A 23,965-nucleotide genomic window follows, 5' to 3' on the forward strand; every position below is an offset into this window, starting at 1 on the left:
GCGCACGGCCACTCTCCCACTGCGCCACGCCGTCCCTAAAAGTTGAATTTAACATGGAGGTTGATGGCTGTTATATGTGTGGAGCTGTAGAGGATGTCATTCATCTGTTTGTGGAATGTGAGTGTACATGTGTTTTGGAAGGAGATCGGAGATAGGCTGAGAAACAAGGGTGTGGAGATGTCCCCATTCTCTATAGAAGAAATCAAATTTGGCATTTCTGAAAATGACTGTAACATAGACATGTTTGTCAAAATTATTATTCCACAGGCAACACATTTTCTACATCCATCCCATCTATTTTCTACCGCTTGTCCTTTACGGCGTTGCGGGGGGTGCTGGAGCCTATCTCAGCTGCATTCGGGGGTGGTAGGCGGGGTACACCATGGACATAAAAGTCGATATTTATAAAAGTAAGGCCTACATTTTGTAATTGGCTTCATGGGTTACAATTACCAATCAAATATTGCAGAATGATTAAGAGTACAAAAGTCCTTAAATCGATATCCTTGTTAAAAAAAACTTTTAAAGTGCTTTTGGTAGCCCTTTTTTTGTATTATTGCTCTGAATTTGCTTTTGTTTTCTTTCCTAGACGTTGAAAGTGCCTTGACTTTTGTGTGAGTTATAAATGTATGCTTATTGGTCATTAAAAAAATAAAATACAACTATTAGGAGTGACTAACATTAACGCTGAGTCCAAATATTCAACCGTCCGTGATTAAATTAATTATTTAATCATAGGTAACTACGGAATTTCAAATTATTTTACAGCTTCTAAACAAAGGTTAGTCAGAATAATATGTTTGATTATAAAGTACTCATTGGTTAAACAAACTGGCTAGTTTGGCTATTGTGTTGCGTAACCATAGCTAACCTGGCTAGCTAACATGCTATTTCCAGAAATATGTTATTGAAAACCCCGCCTTGTGTATATACAACCACGAACAGTGAACACAATAAAGTTAAATAAATAAACGCAATTAATTCGAAAGTGTGTGGTTTGTTTACAACAAACTAATAAGTAAAAGACGGTGGGCCGGCGAAGCTAAGTGATGCTAGGCTAGGCCACAACATGCTAGCGCACTGAATAGAAGCAAGAAACAATGAATGAGGGAAGTCTCGCTCTATTTAAAGTGTCTTCCTCGCTCATAAAAAAACACCGATCTCGAACACAATTGCAGACACGTAATGAAAGACGACACACTCATTTTCATTAAACAGGACTTATGCGAGAAACTTACTGCCAAAGCCCCGGACTAGCGCGGCTCATGTCTCGCTTGCATGGTGCATCCCACTGACTGATAAACAAGGAGTTTAAGACCAATTGCAGGTTGTTTTAAGTCAAATCAAAGCACATTTGTTTGGTAAAAATAGTGCTTTGATCTTTGCGGAGAAGACACGAGGAAGCGCTGGTGGTGGATGTGACAAACTAGAAACTAGGTGTCCTGCTGCAGCAAAAGCAGGAGGACAAAAACAAAATATTATCATTTCTAATACGTCTCGGAGGAAGCAGATGAGTATCGTGCTGAACGAAGCTGACAAGCAAAGCAAAACATCTTCACTCCCTCCTCCTCCTCCTCAACTTCTAATGTATGGCAGTGATTTATTTGTCATGTTTGTTCTTTGGAGCGAGTTGAAGTTCATCCTTAGACGCAAATACACAACGTCAACGTTACAGACTGAAAATAAAAATAAAAAAAATATGTCTTTACTTGATGATGTCCTTTTCTTTCTGCCACGCAAGCAAAGACAGGACGTGGATCTCCGGGATGAAGGTGAGCAGGTACAAACTCTCAGGCATCAAACTTATGCACCGAGCGGGTGATGCTCATTACTGATACGGCCGGGGTACGTGTGTATGTAGGAATAAATGTATGTATGTATATATATATGTGTGTATGCATGTGTGTATGCACGTGTGTATGTATGAATAAATGTATGTATGTATATATATATATGTATGTATACATGTGTGTATGCACGTGTGTATGTATGAATAAATGTATGTATGTATATATATATGCATGTATACGTGTGTGTATGCACGTGTGTATGTATGAATAAATGTATGTATGTATATATATGCATGTATACATGTGTGTATGCACGTGTGTATGTATGAATAAATGTATGTATATATATATATATATATATATATGCATGTATACATGTGTGTATGCAAGTGTGTATGTATGAATAAATGTATGTATGTATATATATATGCATGTATACATGTGTGTATGCACGTGAGTATGTATGAATAAATGTATGTATGTATATATATGCATGTATACATGTGTGTATGCACGTGTGGATGCATGAATAAATGTATGTATGTATATATATATGCATGTATACATGTGTGTATGCACGTGAGTATGCATGAATAAATGTATGTATGTATATATATATGCATGTATACATGTGTGTATGCAAGTGTGTATGTATGAATAAATGTATGTATGTATATATATATGCATGTATACATGTGTGTATGCACGTGTGTATGCATGAATAAATGTATGTATGTATATATATATGCATGTATACATGTGTGTATGCACGTGAGTATGTATGAATAAATGTATGTATGTATGAATAAATGTGTGTATGTATATATATGCATGTATACATGTGTGTATGCACGTGAGTATGCATGAATAAATGTATGTATGTATATATATATATGCATGTATACATGTGTGTATGCAAGTGTGTATGTATGAATAAATGTATGTATGTATATATATGTGCATGTATACATGTGTGTATGCACGTGTGTATGTATGAATAAATGTATGTATGTATATATATGTGTGTATACATGTGTGTATGCACGTGTGTATGTATGAATAAATGTATGTATGTATATATATATATGCATGTATACATGTGTGTATGCACGTGTGTATGTATGAATAAATGTATGTATGTATATATATGCATGTATACATGTGTGTATGCACGTGAGTATGTATGAATAAATGTATGTATGTATATATATGTGCATGTATACATGTGTGTATGCACGTGTGTATGTATGAATAAATGTATGTATGTATATATATGCATGTATACATGTGTGTATGCACGTGTGTATGTATGAATAAATGTATGTATATATATATATATGCATGTATACATGTGTGTATGCACGTGTGTATGTATGAATAAATGTATGTATGTATATATATGCATGTATACATGTGTGTATGCACGTGTGTATGTATGAATAAATGTATGTATGTATATATATATGCATGTATACATGTGTGTATGCACGTGTGTATGTATAAATAAATGTATGTATGTATATATATGTGTGTATACATGTGTGTATGCACGTGTGTATGTATGAATAAATGTATGTATGTATATATATATGCATGTATAAATGTGTGTATGCACGTGTGTATGTATGAATACATGTATGTATGTATATATATGCATGTATACATGTGTGTATGCACGTGAGTATGTATGAATAAATGTATGTATATATATATATGCATGTATACATGTGTGTATGCAAGTGTGTATGTATGAATAAATGTATGTATGTATATATATATGCATGTATACATGTGTGTATGCACGTGTGTATGTATGAATAAATGTATGTATGTATATATATGCATGTATACATGTGTGTATGCACGTGTGTATGTATGAATAAATGTATGTATGTATATATATATGCATGTATACATGTGTGTATGCACGTGTGTATGTATAAATAAATGTATGTATGTATATATATGTGTGTATACATGTGTGTATGCACGTGTGTATGTATGAATAAATGTATGTATGTATATATATATATGCATGTATAAATGTGTGTATGCACGTGTGTATGTATGAATACATGTATGTATGTATATATATGCATGTATACATGTGTGTATGCACGTGAGTATGTATGAATAAATGTATGTATATATATATATGCATGTATACATGTGTGTATGCAAGTGTGTATGTATGAATAAATGTATGTATGTATATATATATGCATGTATACATGTGTGTATGCACGTGTGTATGTATGAATAAATGTATGTATGTATATATATGTGCATGTATACATGTGTGTATGCACGTGTGTATGTATGAATAAATGTATGTATGTATATATATGTGCATGTATACATGTGTGTATGCACGTGTGTATGTATGAATAAATGTATGTATGTATATATATATGTGTGTATGCATGTGTGTATGCACGTGTGTATGTATGAATAAATGTATGTATGTATATATATATATATGTATGTATACATGTGTGTATGCACGTGTGTATGTATGAATAAATGTATGTATGTATATATATATGCATGTATACGTGTGTGTATGCACGTGTGTATGTATGAATAAATGTATGTATGTATATATATATATATGTATGTATACATGTGTGTATGCACGTGTGTATGTATGAATAAATGTATGTATGTATATATATGCATGTATACATGTGTGTATGCACGTGTGTATGTATGAATAAATGTATGTATATATATATGCATGTATACATGTGTGTATGCAAGTGTGTATGTATGAATAAATGTATGTATGTATATATATATATATGCATGTATACATGTGTGTATGCACGTGAGTATGTATGAATAAATGTATGTATGTATATATATGCATGTATACATGTGTGTATGCACGTGTGTATGTATGAATAAATGTATGTATATATATATATACATATATATATATATGCATGTATACATGTGTGTATGCACGTGAGTATGCATGAATAAATGTATGTATGTATATATATATGCATGTATACATGTGTGTATGCAAGTGTGTATGTATGAATAAATGTATGTATGTATATATATATGCATGTATACATGTGTGTATGCACGTGTGTATGCATGAATAAATGTATGTATGTATATATATATGCATGTATACATGTGTGTATGCACGTGAGTATGTATGAATAAATGTATGTATGTATATATATGCATGTATACATGTGTGTATGCACGTGAGTATGCATGAATAAATGTATGTATGTATATATATATATGCATGTATACATGTGTGTATGCAAGTGTGTATGTATGAATAAATGTATGTATGTATATATATGTGCATGTATACATGTGTGTATGCACGTGTGTATGTATGAATAAATGTATGTATGTATATATATGTGTGTATACATGTGTGTATGCACGTGTGTATGTATGAATAAATGTATGTATGTATATATATATATGCATGTATACATGTGTGTATGCACGTGTGTATGTATGAATAAATGTATGTATGTATATATATGCATGTATACATGTGTGTATGCACGTGTGTATGTATGAATAAATGTATGTATATATATATATATATATGCATGTATACATGTGTGTATGCACGTGTGTATGCATGAATAAATGTATGTATGTATATATATATATGCATGTATACATGTGTATGCACGTGTGTATGTATGAATAAATGTATGTATATATATATATATATGCATGTATACATGTGTGTATGCACGTGTGTATGTATGAATAAATGTATGTATATATATATATATATATGCATGTATACATGTGTGTATGCACGTGTGTATGCATGAATAAATGTATGTATGTATATATATGTGTGTATACATGTGTGTATGCACGTGTGTATGTATGAATAAATGTATGTATGTATATATATATATGCATGTATACATGTGTGTATGCAAGTGTGTATGTATGAATAAATGTATGTATGTGTATATATATGTGCATGTATACATGTGTGTATGCACGTGTGTATGTATGAATAAATGTATGTATGTATATATATGTGTGTATACATGTGTGTATGCACGTGTGTATGTATGAATAAATGTATGTATGTATATATACATATGCATGTATACATGTGTGTATGCACGTGTGTATGTATGAATAAATGTATGTATGTATATATATATGCATGTATACATGTGTGTATGCAAGTGTGTATGTATGAATAAATGTATGTATGTATATATATATATGCATGTATACATGTGTGTATGCACGTGAGTATGTATGAATAAATGTATGTATGTATATATATATATGCATGTATACATGTGTGTATGCACGTGTGTATGTATGAATAAATGTATGTATGTATATATATGCATGTATACATGTGTGTATGCACGTGAGTATGCATGAATAAATGTATGTATGTATATATATATATGCATGTATACATGTGTGTATGCAAGTGTGTATGTATGAATAAATGTATGCATGTATATATATGTGCATGTATACATGTGTGTATGCACGTGTGTATGTATGCGTGCATGCACGCACATACGTATGCATGCATTATATACGTGTGTATGCATGCACGCATACATGTGTGCATGTATGCGTGCATGCACGCATACATGTGTGCATGTATGCGTGCATGCACGCACATACGTATGCATGCATTATATACGTGTGTATGCATGCACGCATACATGTGTGCATGTATGTACGTGTGCATGCACGCACATACGTATGCATGCATTATATATGTATGTATGCACGTGTGTATGCATGCACGCATACATGTGTGCATGTATGTACGTGTGCATGCACGCACATACGTATGCATGTATGTATGCACATATGGATGTGTGTATGCACATATACATGCATACATGCATGTATGCATGTATATGCACGTATGTATGCATGCATTATATATTTATGTATGCACGTGTGTGCATGTAGGTACGTGTGCATGCACGCACATACGTATGCATGTATGTATGCACATATGGATGTGTGTATGCACGTATGCATGCATACACGCATGTATGCATGTATATGCACGCATGTATGCATGCATTATATATGTATGTATGCACGTGTGTGCATGTATGTACGTGTGCATGCACGCACATACGTATGCATGCATTATATATGTATGTATGCACGTGTGTGTATGTATGTATGTATGCAGGGTTTCCCACACATTCATTTATTTGTGTCGGCCCGCCACGAAAGAATTACGGCCGCCACAAATAGATTTTTCGGCTTTTGACTCGCTGGACCGCTCATAAAAGCAATGGGACTCTTCTTGTCTGTGAATGGAGCTTGTAGTTACAACTCCGGCGCAGTAGGTGGCGTTAGCCTACTATGCATTGTAACTCCGCCAATTGCACTTAATTCCCCTGGTGGGTCAGAAAAAGAAGAAGAAGACGACGACGACGAAGTAAAGGAATAACGGACCGACCGGATCAAAATATGAGGGTACGACGTCTTTGGAAAGAAGTTCAAAAGTGGTCCGAACCTGTGTAGTGTGCAGCACCGACTCGGATTTTCTTAATTTTTATTTTCGGGACCAGGGCAGACGCACGCACTAACAGTCACTTGTTATTTGGGCTGGTCGATAAAACTATAACAATATATATCACGATAGACGTGTGATCAATATCGATAGAAAACGGGGTCGATAGAACGTTCGATAATTTCACTGAGTTCTGTTAGAAAAAAATAGGAAGAAAGGCCGATTAGGAACCGCACGGCATTCTGGGGGGTGTAGGCAGAGGAAGGGCTTTGACCTCTCGACCTATCACGGCCGAGCCTGAACCGCAAGGCAAATCTGGGAAATGCTAACAGGAAGAAAAAAAAAAAAAGCAACAACGGCTCGCTGCTGACGAGGAGTGATACGAAACTGGAATATGAGTGCGGCAGCACGAGAGGAAATTGTTTGGCAGTATTTTGTCACAGATGTTCAGACGCAAGTTTATTCCGATGTTTACAACATTCTGTAAGACATGTTTCTGCTTGCTTAATGTAACTGTTATTTATTTCCATATATTGTTACCAATACGGCTTTAAGGCCTGAGTTGCACACTACTAATTTCTTAATTACAATACTTTGCACATTTTGTTGGATTAAGCATTTATTTAATGTCATTATTTGCACATCGACCACTATTTTCATTTATTTGACTGTTTTTCAAAATGCTGACCTCGTTCTAAAGGTTAAAGGTTATATTTAAAATAAAAGTATTTAAATTCAGCCTTTTTTCTCCTGGTCTTTATTTAGAATAGTTGTTTTGTTTTTTTATCAATAATTACTGTTATCGACTGATATGAAACACTTATATCGTGACACATTTTTCAGTCATATCGCCCAGCCTTACCTGTTACCATACCGACGAGCTAACGTGTCCAGGTTATAACCCTGTTGTCAATAAACACACGTGGAGACGGTGCTTCAGATACTGCATTAATACTGAAAGCTAAATTGTGCACTGTCCACTGCAGCATGTGAATGCAATGAAAAGAATCAAATCTGAGCCAACCAGCTGTTAAAATGTTTTAACCATTAAGGGCCTTTAATGTTTTAACCATTAAAGGCCCTTCATTTCAAGATTTCAACTGTGATCGGGCACAATTAAGAAATATATGTCAGTGAATAACTAATTGCTCAAATTGTATATAAATATGTACATTAAGTGTTGTAATTATATTCCAACTCCGCGTTCTTCTTGGTCATCGCCGCTGCCACAACCCCCCACCCCCCACCCGACCACACCACCACAAATAGATGCCTGACCTGTGGGAAACACTGGTATGTATGTTTGCATGCACATATGTGTATATTTGTGTATGTACAGTATGTATGAATGCATGCACACACGTATGTATGCATAAATACATGTATGTATGCATGCATGCATGTGTGTATGTATGCACATATGCCTGTATGTCTGAATGAATGTATGTATATATGTATGCTGTATGTATGTACATATGTATATGTATGTATGCACGTATGCATGTATGCACATGTGTATGCATGCACGCATACATGTGTGTATGTATATACTGTACATATGCATGCACGCACATGAGTATGCATGTATGTATGCACGAGTATATGTATCCATGCATCCATGCATATATGTATGCAAGTATATATGTTTGTATGCATGTATGTATGCACATATATATGCATGTATGTATGTATGTATGTATGCACGTATATATGTATGTATGTATGTATGCACATACTTATGTGCATACATACATATATGTTTGTCTGCAAGTATGTGTGTATGTATGTACAGTATGTATGCACGTGTGTGTATATTTGTGTATGTACAGTATGTATGAATGCATGCATGTGTGTATGTATGCACATATGCCTGTATGTCTGAATGAATGTATGTATATAGTATGTATGTATGCACGTACGCATGTATGCACATGTGTATGCATGCACGCATACATGTGTGTATGTATATACTGTACATATGCATGCATGCACATGAGTATGCATGTATGTATGCACGTATGCATGAGTATAGGTATCCATGCATCCATGCATATATGTATGTATGCACATATTTGTTTATGTATGTATGCAAGTATATATGTTTGTATGCATGTATGTATGCACATATATATGCATGTATGTATGTATGCACGTATATATGTATGTATGTATGCACATACTTATGTGCATACATACATGTATGTTTGTCTGCAAGTATGTGTGTATGTATGTACAGTATGTATGCACGTGTGTGTTTATGTATGTATGTATGCACGTATATATGTATGTATGCACATATGTATGCATGCGCGTATGTATATATGTATGCACATATGCATGCATGTTTTTCTGCACGTATGTTTGTATGTATGTACAGTATGTATGTATGCACATATGCCTGTATGTCTGAATGAATGTATGTATATATGTATGCAGTATGTATGTACATATGTATATGTATGTATGCACGTACGCATGTATCCACATGTGTATGCATGCACGCATACATGTGTGTATGTATATACTGTACATAGGCATGCGCGCACATGAGTATGCATGTATGTATGCACGTATGCATGAGTATATGTATCCATGCATCCATGCATATATGTATGCAAGTATATATGTTTGTATGCATGTATGTATGCACATATATATGCATGTATGTATGTATGTATGTATGCACGTATATATGTATGTATGCACATACTTATGTGCATACATACATATATGTTTGTCTGCAAGTATGTGTGTATGTATGTACAGTATGTATGCACGTGTGTGTTTATGTATGTATGTATGCACGTATATATGTATGTATGCATGCGTGTATGTATATATGCATGCACATATGCATGCATGTTTTTCTGCACGTATGTTTGTATGTATGTACAGTATGTATGTATGTATGCACATATGTATGCATGTTTTTCTGCACGCATGGTTGTATGTATGTATGTATGTATGCATGCATGCATGCATGCATGTATATGAATGCATGTATGTATGCACATATGTATGCATGCACGTATGTATATATGCATGCACGTATATATGTATGCACATATGTATGCATGTTTTTCTGCACGTATGTTTGTATGTATGTACAGTATGTATGTATGCATGCACGTATATATGTATGCACGTATGTATGTATGCATGCACGTATATATGTATGCACATATGTATGTATGCATGCACGTATATATGTATGCACATATGTATGTATGCATGCACGTATATATGTATGCACATATGTATGCATGTTTTTCTGCACGTATGTTTGTATGTATGCATGCATGCATGCACGCACGCACGCATTTATATGAATGCACGTATCCATGTATGTATGCACATATGTATGCATGCACGTATGTATATATGCATGCACGTATATATGTATGCACATATGTATGCATGTTTTTCTGCACGTATGTTTGTATGCATGTATGTACAGTATGTATGCATGCATGCATGCACACATTTATATGAATGTGTGCATGCATGCATGCACGCGCGTATGTATGCATGCATGCACGCTCGCACGTATGTACATATGAATGCATGTTTGTATGCATGTATGCACGTTTGTATGTGTTTACGTATGCCTACATGTATCCATGCACACACATACCTATGCATGTAAGTATGCACGTATCTATGTATGCATGTATGTACAACATGTATGTATCTATGTACGTATGCATGTTTGCATGCAGGTATGTGTGTATGTGTAGTACGTATCTACGCACATATGTATGTAAGTATGTAGGTTTTGTTTAGCAACAACACTCGAAAGGTTATGGGCAGATTTGTATGAAATCATGAATGGTGCAAAAGCCTTATATCACGATAGAGTGCTCAGCTTATAATAACTCGGTGCAGGTGCGCTCTCTCTCACCTGATGTAGTCGTTCCTGCAGAGGATCATGCCGCTTTTGGTGTAGCACGACGTGCCGATCTCGCCCAGCTGGGCCTGGCAGCACGAGCACTTGAGGCAGCGGCTGTGCCAGTAGCTGTCCATGGCGTAGAGGAGGAAGCGGTCGGCGATCTTGCCCCCGCAGCCGGCGCAGCGCTTCCACGACAGGGACCCGGCGCCCACCTGTGGCGGCAGAGGCGGCTGGCTGTTTCCTCCCGGGTTCACCATCGTCCCTGAAACAAAACAAAAAAAGTCAGTCTTTAGCAACTGTGTGCGGGTCCAGTTGGACAAGAGCCAAATTGCGGCGGGCGTGATGGATGCTGGCGAGTGGCACCATCCGAATCTCTTTTACTTGTTTGAGTCCACAACACGCCATGGTATGAACTAATTATTCCTACAGACGTCTTTCTGCAACGCAGACTAGAACCGGACTAAAACCCGTCCGGCTTGCGTTCATACTTCCAAGATACTCCGTTGAAGTTGCGCGAGGATTGGACATGGTATGGTACCCTCTCTGAACATTCCTTTTGATGCTGGAATTTTGAGCAATTGACATCTTAGGCTTCAATATTCCACGAGAAGAAAAGGTTCCCAGAGATGTTGCAAAGTTACAAAGTTTCTGGAGATTCCAAGACAACTAATTTGTTATACAAGATCCAAAAAATGTTGAAATACTTTGTTTACGCTAAAGTAGCGCTGGGAGGGGAAAAAAATAGCATAAACGCCGATATTTCCCCCCCACACTTTACTCCCTGCAGCTCATAAATCAGTCATACCGACAGCCATCAGACTGTGTAATGCATATGTTCCTATTGACTGTACAAGTATTGTAAATGAATAATGTATTTATATTATTCACATGTGAATAATGCTGTATAATAGACTTTAATTATATTATTCACATGTGAATAATGCTGTATAATAGACTGTAATTATATTATTCACATGTGAATAATGCTGTATAATAGACTATCTTATTCAAATAATGCTGTATAATAGACTGTATTTATGTTATTCACATGTGAATAATGCTGTATAATAGACTGTATTTATATTATTCACATGTGAATAATGCTGTATAGTAGACTGTATTTATATTATTCACATGTAAATAATGCTGTATAATAGACTGTATTTATATTATTCACATGTGAATAATGCTGTATAATAGACTGTATTTATATTATTCACATGTAAATAATGCTGTATAATAGACTGTATTTATATTATTCACATGTGAATAATGCTGTATAATAGACTGTATTTATGTTATTCACATGTGAATAATGCTGTATAATAGACTATCTTATTCAAATAATGCTGTATAATAAACTGTATTTATGTTATTCACATGTGAATAATGCTGTATGATATACTGTATTTTTATTATTCACATATAAAAAAAATACCTAAGTGTTTATTGTCTATTGTGAGCGAACTGTGGTGCCGAATTTCCCCCAAGGATCAATAAAGTACTTTCTATTCTATTCTGTAAGAAAAAGCGGCAAATTGATGGATTTTTCTTTGCGGAAAGCCATCATAAAAATAATTCTACATAACAAAAAAAACAAGCAAAAACACTGAGAGGGTGTTTGACTTTTCGGGCTGTGGCGCCATCTTTAGGACAAATTCGCTCAGTGCAAGTGTCTTCCCATTTGGTGCCTCTGACAAGCTGAAGTTTGTCTTCTAGCCGTCCATAGCGTGACTACTCCTACGGATTTTTCATTCATCAGTCCAAGCAACATTTGTAAGTTTTACAATATAGCTAGAATTGTTCATACTTACTAAACCGTTTTTCATGCATATTTGTACGTGCTATCGTAATGTAATCAAGCCAGCGTCGTTAGCGCTAGCTAATATGCTAACACAATGACGAGTGTCTGTGTCAGTATTAACTTACAATGACATTATTTTCGTATTGTTTCAATTTCACAAATTCTTCCGTAAATTTACCAAAACGTCACCGTGGAGTTATTGGGTCTGTTTAACTGATTGGAGGGCTAGCTAGTCCATGACGATGACTTCTGTTTTGTTTGATCAGCCGTTTTACTGCATTGCTACAAACACCGTTAGGAAACAATTAATGATGACAATAAACATCGACAAAATATTTCTGTGTAAATAACTAATTTCACAACGTACATATCTGCGAGGGTGTGGCTAATTTATGGAAAATATGTTTTTCTTCTCAAATTCAGTGGGTACCGAGAAACACAGGAAGTGATCAGTGATCAGTGGGAGTGACACGCTGACAGCCAATCAGGTGACAATATCAACCATCAAGTTTGGTTGATTATTTGCATGGCGTGAAAAGAGAAAGCCAGAATGAAGAAATTGTGGATAAGAGAGGAAAAGTCACCTGGAGAGTATGGCACTTTTTGGAATTTTTCAAACAAAAGAGACCAATAGTCAGACCGCTCGTCCCCACCGAGACCAGTAATGCCACACCACCTTAGCCGCGCTCACCCTTTAGAGCACAGCTGTAACTTTCTGCCTCTAAACCTGCAGAAAATAGTTCCCAGGTTTGTCTATGTTTACATTTTCACACTATTTTCTTACACTTTATCATTTCTTATATATCCCTTATTTTTAAGAGATTATTGTTAGGTGTTTAACATGATTTTACTATTTTATTGACATTGTTTTCCATGTTTGTGTTGACATTTCCTTTCTGCCTTGATAGCTGAAGGATTATAATCAGGGGAAGTTACATTAACATTATCTTTTTTCTTTGCTCCTGAAATTTTTTTTAATAATCATCAATCGACCAATAAAATAATAGTATTTAAATAATTACTGCATGACAAAAAATAATTTCCATATTGAAATAAGAAAAACAGGTCAAATTCATGTTACACAGCTGTTATTTCCTAGCATTAAACCTGCAGAAAATAGTCCTCAGGTTGTCTTTTTCTTACATTTTCACACTTTGCACTATTTTCTTCCACTTTATGAAGCATTCCTTACTTATTCCTTCATTTTAAGTGATCAGTGTTTTACTATTTTGTTTACATGCTTTGCTTCCCATGCTTGTGTTGACATTTCCCGAGCTGAGGGATCATAAATCAGAGGAAGGTTACATTTCAAATAAAATACATTATTCCCCTGCTCCTAATTTCCCTAGATCAAAACAGTTTTAATAATTATTGATACAATCATATTTACAATAATTACTGCGTAACTGAAATTCCTTTACATATTGAAATAACAGAGCAAATTAACGTTACACAGCCATTAATTTCCTTGCGCTTAATTTGTGGAAAATAGTTCTCAGGTTTCTGTTTCTATTTTCTTACATATTCCTTCATTTTAATGTGATTTTACTATTTTGTTGACATTGTTTGCTTTCCAGGCTTGTGTTGACATTTCCTCAGCTGATGGATTATAAGTCAGAGGAAGGTTATATTTCAAATAAAATACATTATTCTCCTGCTCCTAATTTCCCTGGATAAAAACAGTTTTAATAATTATCTATATAATTATATTTACAATAATTACTGCATAATTAAAATTCCTTTCCATAGTGAAATAAGAACAGGGCAAATTAATGTTACACAGTCGTTATTTCCTGCCACTAAACGTGCAGGAAATAGTTTTTCTCAGGTATCTCTGTTTACATTTTCACACTTTGCACTATTTTCCGACACTTTATGAAGCATTTATTACATATTCCTTATCTTTAATGTGATTTTACTATTTTGTTTTACATGTTTGTGTTGACATTTCCTTTCTGCCTTGATAGCTGAGGGATTATAATCAGCGGAAGTTACATTTACAATAACACATTTTTATCTTGCTCTTGATTTTCCATAGGTCAAAAAATTCCAATAATTATCACTATCGACAGATATTTTCATACGATTTAAATACTGCATGACACAAATTCCTTTCCATAGTGAAATAAGCAAAACAGGTCAAATTAATGTTACACAGCCGTTAATTCCTAGCATTAAACCTGTGGAAAATAGTTCTCAGGTTTCTCTATGTTTACATTTTCTTACACTTATAAAGCATTTCTTACATATTCCATATTTTTAAGTGTATCGTTACCATTTTGTTAGTATTGTTTGTGTTGACATTTCCTTTCTGCCCTGAGTGATTATAATCAGAGGAAGGTTACATATGAAATAATTTAAATATCTAGTATAATTTTCTCCTGCTCCTTATTTTTATTAGGTCATAAAAAATAAGAATAATCATGGATATCGGGTGAAATAAAACACGGTTTTCAGCCTTATTGCCCGGACTCGGGTCTTCTTTCTTCACTCAGCTTTCTGTTGTTCCCACCATATTTTCGGGTGAGCAGTCCGTCGGTTTTCGCACTCGCCTTGGCAGGCGGACAAGATGGCCAGCAGGCGGTTTCTGTCCCCGTTAAATGTTGCGCCGCAAAAACTGAATCTTGTCTGTTGGACCTCAGTGCTTTTGCAGTCGCATTCTGGTCCGGAACACGGACGTCACAAACACTCGGGAGAAAGCGGAGTGAAAATCATGAGCAAAATAAGAGTTAAATCAAAATATAGTTCCTGCTATATAAATGTTGTAATGTTCCAATTGTGTTGTGCAGCAACATGTTACAAGTAGCGACGCTACGTGGCTTAACTAGGTTTCCTAGTAGCGTGATGGATTCCCATAGCTCAGCTATTTTTACACGCAACAAATTAGCGTCCTTCGCATGCTAAACTCTATAAATGGACTGCAAAATATGGAGAAAACACAACGATCTGGATGAATGATAATATCCATAAATACGATGCATGATGATTGGTTGGGTTACGGATGGCTACCATTTCAACGTGCATACAACATGATACACCACACATACAACATGATACACCACACATACAACATGATACATCACACATACAACATGATACATCACACATACAACATGATACATCACACATACAACATGATACATCACACATACAACATGATACATCACACATACAACATGATACACCGCACATACAACATGATACATCACACATGCATGCATACAACATGATACATCACACATGCATGCATACAACATGATACACCGCACATACAACATGATACATCACACATGCATGCATACAACATGATACACCACACATACAACATGATACATCACACATACAACATGATACATCACACATACAACATGATACATCACACATACAACATGATACACCACACATACAACATGATACATCACACATACAACATGATACACCACACATACAACATGATACACCACACATACAACATGATACATCACACATACAACATGATACACCACACATGCATGCATACAACATGATACATCGCACATGCGTGCATACAACATGATACATCACACATGCATACAACATGATACATCACACACGCGCGCATACAACATGATACATCACACAAGCACGCATACAAAAAGATACATCACACGTACAACATGATGCATCACATGCACGCATACAACATGATACATCACACATGCATACAACATGATACATCACACACGCGCGCATACAACATGATACATCACACAAGCACGCATACAAAAAGATACATCACACGTACAACATGATGCATCACATGCACGCATACAACATGATACATCACACATGCATACAACATGATACATCACACATGCATGCATACAACATGATACATCACACAAACAACATGATGCATCACATGCACGCATACAACATGATACATCACACATGCATACAACATGATACATCACACATGCATGCATACAACATGATACATCACACAAACAACATGATGCATCACATGCACGCATACAACATGATACATCACACATGCATACAACATGATACATCACACACGCGCGCATACAACATGATACATCACACAAGCACGCATACAAAAAGATACATCACACGTACAACATGATGCATCACATGCACGCATACAACATGATACATCACACATGCATACAACATGATACATCACACATGCATGCATACAACATTATACATCACACAAACAACATGATGCATCACATGCACGCATAAAACATGATACATCACACATGCATACAAAATGATACATCACATGCACGCATACAACATGATGCATCACATGCATGCATACAACATTATACATCACACAAACATGCATCACACATGCATGCATACAACATTATACATCACACAAACATGCATCACACATGCATGCATACAATATTATACATCACACAAACATGATACATCGCACATGCACGCATACAACATGATACATCACACATGCTTACAACATGATACATCACGCATACAACATGATACATCACGCATACAACATGATACATCACACAACATGATACATCACAATGCCCACTTCCTCTATTCAACATGTTGGAAAAGGAGTAGGAAGAAGCAGAACATTGTTTAATCCTACTTCTTATCCTTAACATAGCTAACACTTTTTTTCACTTCCTCTCCTCAACGTATTTACAATATACTCCATAAGCATTAATATATATAAAAAAAAAGAAATAATGAGTATATAAAACATAAAACAACTTTTTTACAACAGGTTACAAAAGGCAGCGTGCAACAAGGACGCATAGAAATGGCCTAAAAATGTTTTTTATGTAAATGGATGCTTGAAAAGTGTGATAAATAAGATGGGAGATGATAAGGTGATCAATTAATCCAAGATGCAGAATATAAATCGAAACATTTTTCAAATCAAATTTAACAGTTTTCATCAGAAACGGCGTCTCCATGGGATTCTGTCGGACATATTTTTGTGTGAATGATATCTTCTTCCTTACAGAGGAGCTGGTTCTAACAACCACGCCATAGAAGGAAGTCCTCCCAGCGTGCGGAAACCCAGAAGACAGCAATCAATCAATCAATCAATCAATCAATCAATCATTTATAAAGCCCTAAATCACAAGTGTCTCAAAGGGCTCCACAAGCCACAATGACATCCTCGGCTAAGATCCCAGATCAGGGCAAGGAAAAACTCAACCCAATGGGACAAAGAGAAACCTTGGAAAGTACCGCAGATGTGGGGACCCCACTGGTGGCGACCGGTGCAATGGACGTCAAGTGGATCTAACATAATAGTGTGAGAGTCCAGTCCATAGTGGATCTAACATAATAGTGAGAGTCCAGTCCATAGTGGATCTAACATAATAGTGAAAGTCCAGTCCATAGTGGATCTAACATAATAGTGAGAGTCCAATCCATAGTGGATCTAACTTAATGGTGTGAGAGTCCAGTCCATGGTGGATCTAACATAATAGTGTGAGAGTCCAGTCCATAGTGGATCTAACATAATAGTGTGAGACCAGTCCATAGTGGATCTAACATAATAGTGTGAGAGTCCAGTCCATAGTGGATCTAACATAATAGTGTGAGACCAGTCCATAGTGGATCTAACATAATAGTGTGAGAGTCCAGTCCATAGTGGATCTAACATAATAGTGAGAGTCCAGTCCATAGTGGATCTAACATAATAGTGTGAGAGTCCAGTCCATAGTGGATCTAACATAATAGTGAGAGTCAAGTCCATAGTGGATCTAACATAATAGTGTGAGAGTCCAGTCCATAGTGGATCTAACATAATAGTGTGAGAGTCCAGTCCATAGTGGATCTAACATAATAGTGTGAGAGTCCAGTCCATAGTGGATCTAACATAATAGTGAGAGTCAAGTCCATAGTGGGTCTAACATAATAGTGTGAGAGTCCAGTCCATAGTGGATCTAACATAATAGTGAGAGTCCAGTCCATAGTGGATCTAACATAATAGTGTGAGAGTCCAGTCCATAGTGGATCTAACATAATAGTGTGAGAGTCAAGTCCATAGTGGATCTAACATAATAGTGTGAGAGTCCAGTCCATAGTGGATCTAACATAATAGTGTGAGAGTCCAGTCCATAGTGGATCTAACATAACAGTGTGAGAGTCCAGTCCATAGTGGATCTAACATAATAGTGTGAGAGTCCAGTCCATAGTGGATCTAACATAATAGTGAGAGTCAAGTCCATAGTGGATCTAACATAATAGTGTGAGAGTCCAGTCCATAGTGGATCTAACATAATAGTGTGAGAGTCAAGTCCATAGTGGATCTAACATAATAGTGAGAGTCCAGTCCATAGTGGATCTAACATAATAGTGTGAGAGTCCAGTCCATAGTGGATCTAACATAATAGTGTGAGAGTCCAGTCCATAGTGGATCTAACATAATAGTGAGAGTCCAGTCCATAGTGGATCTAACATAATAGTGAGAGTCCAGTCCATAGTGGATCTAACATAATAGTGTGAGAGTCCAGTCCATAGTGGATCTAACATAATAGTGAGAGAGTCCAGTCCATAGTGGATCTAACATAATAGTGAGAGTCTAGTCCATAGTGGATCTAACATAATAGTGTGAGAGTCCAGTCCATAAGGGATCTAACATAATAGTGAGAGTCCAGTCCATAGTGGATCTAACATAATAGTGTGAGAGTCCAGTCCATAGTGGATCTAACATAATAGTGAGAGTCCAGTCCATAGTGGATCTAACATAATAGTGTGAGAGTCCAGTCCATAGTGGATCTAACATAATAGTGAGTCCAGTCCATAGTGGATCTAACATAATAGTGTGATAGTCCAGTCCATAGTGGATCTAATATAATAGTGTGAGAGTCCAGTCCATAATGGGTCCAGTAGGAGACCATCCCGAGCAGAGACAGGTCAGCAGTGCACAGATGTCCCCAACCAATCACCTTGTGTTACACAGGGGGAACATGGCTGATTCATATTTGTAGATATTGATCATTGTATGGCCTACATGAAAAAGGACCAGGAGATAAATATAGTCATATGTAAACATTTTTGCTTAGCGCCAGCGCCCCCTGCCACCCCAAAAGGGAATAAGCGGTAGAAAATGGATGGATGGATGTTGAAAATGATCATCCCTCAGCTACCAAGGCAGGAAGGAATGGAAATGTCAACACGAGCATGCAAAACATTCAACATCGTAAAACCACACTCTGACAACATACTCAGTGGCCGAGTGGTTAGTTCAGGGGTGCCCACACTTTTTCTGCAGGCCAGCTACTTTTCAATTGACCAACTGGAGGGGATCTACCTCATTTATATATATCATTTATATTTATTTATTTATGAAAGAGACATTTTTGTAAACAAGTTAAATGTGTTTAATGATAATACAAGCATGTGTAACACATATAGATGTCTTTCTTTCACCAAGACAAGAATATAAGTTGGTGTATTACCTGATTCTGATGACTTGCATTGATTGGAATCAGACAGTAATGATGATAACGCCCACATTTTCAAATGGAGGAGAAAAAAAAGTTGTCCTTTCTGTACAATACCACATGAAAGTGGTTGGTTTTTGGCATCTAATTCATCCAGCTTCCATACACTTTACAAGAAAAACATTGGCGGCAAATTCCGTAGCTTGCTTGATTGACATTCACGGCACCCGAGGGTCTTGTGAGATGACGCTGGCTGCTGCCACTTCATTATTATGAAAAAATGACAGAGAGGAAGGCGAGAAACACTTTTGATTTCAACAGACTTTCGCGCCGTCCCTTCCGTCAAAACTCTAAAGGCCGACTGCACATTTCCTATCTTCACAATAAAAGCCCTTCTTCATGCTGCCTGCGCTAACAAAATAAGAGTCTCGGAAAGCTGGCGTGCACATCACAGGGATCGCTTGTGCACGCCAGTTTTCCCAGACTCTGTATTTAGTTAGCACAGGCAGCATGAAGCAGGGCTTTTATTGTGAAGATAGGAAATGTGCAGTCGGCCTTTAGAGTTTTGACGGAAGGTACGGCGCGAGAGTCTGTTGAAATAAAAAGTGTTTCTGGCCTTCCTCTCGGTCATATTTTCATAATAATGATCTTGCAGCAGCCAGCGTCATCTCACAAGACCCTCCGGTACCGTGAATGTCATTTAAGTGACGTCTTGGTGAAGATTGATGATCACTCATTTTTAGCTCTATTTTTTTTAAAAGCCTGGCTGGAGATCGACTGACACACCCCCCGCGGTCGACTGGTAGCTCGCCATCGACGTAATGGGCACCCCTGGGTTAGAGTGTCCGCCCTGAGATGAGTAGGTCGTGAGTTCAAACCCCGGCCGAGTCATACCAAAGACTATAAAAATGGGAGATATTACCTCCCTGCCTGGCACTCAGCATTAAGGGTTGGAATTGGGGGTTAAATCACCAAAAATTATTTCGTGGCGCGGCCACTGCTGCTGCTCACTGCTCCCCTCGCATGCCAGGGGGTGAACAAGCGGATGGGTCAAATGCAGGGAATAATTTCTCCACACCTAGTGTGTGTGTGTGTGTGTGTGTGTGTGTGTGTGTGTGTGTGTGTGTGTGTGTGTGTGTGTGTGTGACAATCTTTGCTACTTTAACTGTGGTCACAACAAGTTTGTGGAATTAGCACCTTGCATTATTCACAGACCACATTGGTCAGACTACGGTCCCTTTTTTGAAAAACCCCAAAAAGTGCCACAATGTCCCAGTGACTTTTTGTGTTTGTTTGTTTTTTACCTGCTCTTTTTACTCCATGCAAAGAACCAACAATGCTTTGCAACATGCGCTTTTTGTAAAAAAAAAAAAGAAAAAAAGAAAATTATTTCTTGTTTTATTAGACATGTTTTTATTGACGCTGATTAAGTGCCTATTGCGATACAACGGGATGTGAGGAGTCTTTGAGAAGACAATGAGGCACAGCTGGAGGCGTGTCTTAATGAAATTAAACAAAGGGTGTCCGCTAACTTTTTGCAACTCAACGCTAAGAAAAGGGAAATGCTGATTATCGGTCCTGCTAGACACAGACACCTATTTAATAATACCACCTTAACATTTGGCAACCAAACAATTACACACCTATTAAATAATACCACTAGGGCTGGGCGATATATCGATATACACGATATATGGCGGGTTTGTCTCTGTGCGATATAGAAAAGGACTATGTGGTAGGGGTTCGGAGGTGTACCGAACAAGTTTCCACACGGACATATTAAGTAGCGTACCGCACGTTGTGTAAACAATGCACACCGAGGCACAACACAAGGCATGCTAGCAGCGAGCGGGCTATGATAGACTGACCACACCTCCTCTTTTCACCCGACATGTCCTCTTTTGCGGGGCTGTCCGGGTGGAGTTTCTTAAATGCCTCAAATGTCCGGTTTTGAGTTAGGGTTGCGTGTATTAACAATGTACATTCAGGGTTAAGAAGGGGTTGAAAACAAAACAAATTGTACACGTAGAAGTATTTGTGAGGGAGGGGCAGAGACAGCGCGCGAGAGAGTTAAATAAACGCGCATGCGTCGCCAGGCTCTGCTTTTTATCCATAGATTTATCAGATTTGATTTTTTATTATCTATAGCAGGGGTGTCAAAAGTGTGCCGCCGAAGCCATTTGCGGCCCACAGTTAATATTTTAAAGGCCCACGGCAAATTCTAAAAATACTACAAACCCCGTTTCCATTTGAGTTGGGAAATTGTTAGATGTAAATATAAACAGAATACAATGATTTGTACATCCTTTTCAACCCATTTTCAGTTGAATGCACTACAAAGACAATATATTTGATGTTCAAACTAATAAACTTTTTTTTTTTGCAAATAATAATTAACTCAGAATTTCATGGCTGCAACATGTGCCAAAGTAGTTGGGAAAGGGCATGTTCACCACTGTGTTACATCACCTTTTCTTTTAACAACACTCAATAAACGTTTGGGAACTTAGGAAACTAATTGTTGGAGCTTTGAAAGTGGAATTCTTTCTCATTTTTGTTTAATGCGGAGCTTTAGTCGTTCAACAGTCCGGGATCTCCGCTGTCGTATTTTACGCTTCATAATGCGCCACACATTTTCCATGGGAGACAGGTCTGAACTGCAGGCGGGCCAGGAAAGTACCCGCACACCTTTACTACGAAACCACGCTGTTGTAACACGTGGCATGGCATTGTCTTGCTGAAATAAGCATGATAACGTTGCTTAGATGACAACATATGTTGCTCCAAAACCTGTATGGACCATTCAGCATTAATGGTGCTTTCACAGATGTGTAAGCGCCCAAAACAATTCGGATGGTTATTTTCCTCTTTGTTACGGAGGACACCACGTCCACAGTTTCCAAATATAACTTGAAATGTGGACTCGTCAGACCACAGAACACTTTTCCACTTTGCCTCAGTCCATTTTAGGTGAGCTCGGGCCCAGCCAAGCCGGCGACGTTCCTTAGTGTTGTTGATGATTGAGTTTTGCTTTGCATAGCAGAGTTTTAACTTGCACTCACAGATGTAACAACCAACTGTAGTTAGTGACAGTGGTTTTATGAAGTGTTCCTGAGCCCATGTGGTGATATCCTTTACACACTGATGTTGGTTTTCGATTCAGTACCGCCTGAGGGATCAAAAGTCTGTATTATCATCGCTTATGTGCAGTGATTTCTCCAGATTCTCTGAACCTTTTGATGATTTTACGGACTGCAGATGGTAAAAACCCTAAATTCCTTACAATAGCTCGTTGAGAAATGTTGTTCTAAAACTGTTTGATAATTTGCTTACAAATTGGTGACCCTTGCCCCATCCTTGTTTGTGAATTACTTAGCATTTCATGGAAGCTGCTTTTATAGCCAATCATGGCACCCACCTGTTCCCAATTAGCCTGCACAACTGTGGGGTGTTCCAAATAAGTGTTTGATGAGCATTTCTCAAATTTATCAGTATTTATTGCCACCTTTCCCAACTTTTTTG

The 23,965-nt window shown here is 37.0% G+C and overlaps 1 protein-coding gene across 2 annotated transcripts in view; it reads right to left on the reverse strand.

Annotated features, from left to right (window-relative positions):
* Positions 1-23,965, reverse strand: part of LOC133543880 (LIM domain transcription factor LMO4) — a 91,950-nt gene that overhangs the window by 53,143 nt on the left and 14,842 nt on the right. For both annotated transcript variants that reach the window (XM_061888760.1, XM_061888761.1), the window contains exon 2: positions 11,204-11,453. In XM_061888760.1, the coding sequence (XP_061744744.1) occupies positions 11,204-11,448 (245 nt within the window). In that variant the 5' untranslated portion in view covers positions 11,449-11,453. The remainder of the gene's footprint in view (positions 1-11,203; positions 11,454-23,965) is intronic.

Source organism: Nerophis ophidion, linkage group LG26 (genome assembly GCF_033978795.1).
Source record: "Nerophis ophidion isolate RoL-2023_Sa linkage group LG26, RoL_Noph_v1.0, whole genome shotgun sequence".
Lineage (NCBI taxonomy): Eukaryota > Metazoa > Chordata > Actinopteri > Syngnathiformes > Syngnathidae > Nerophis > Nerophis ophidion.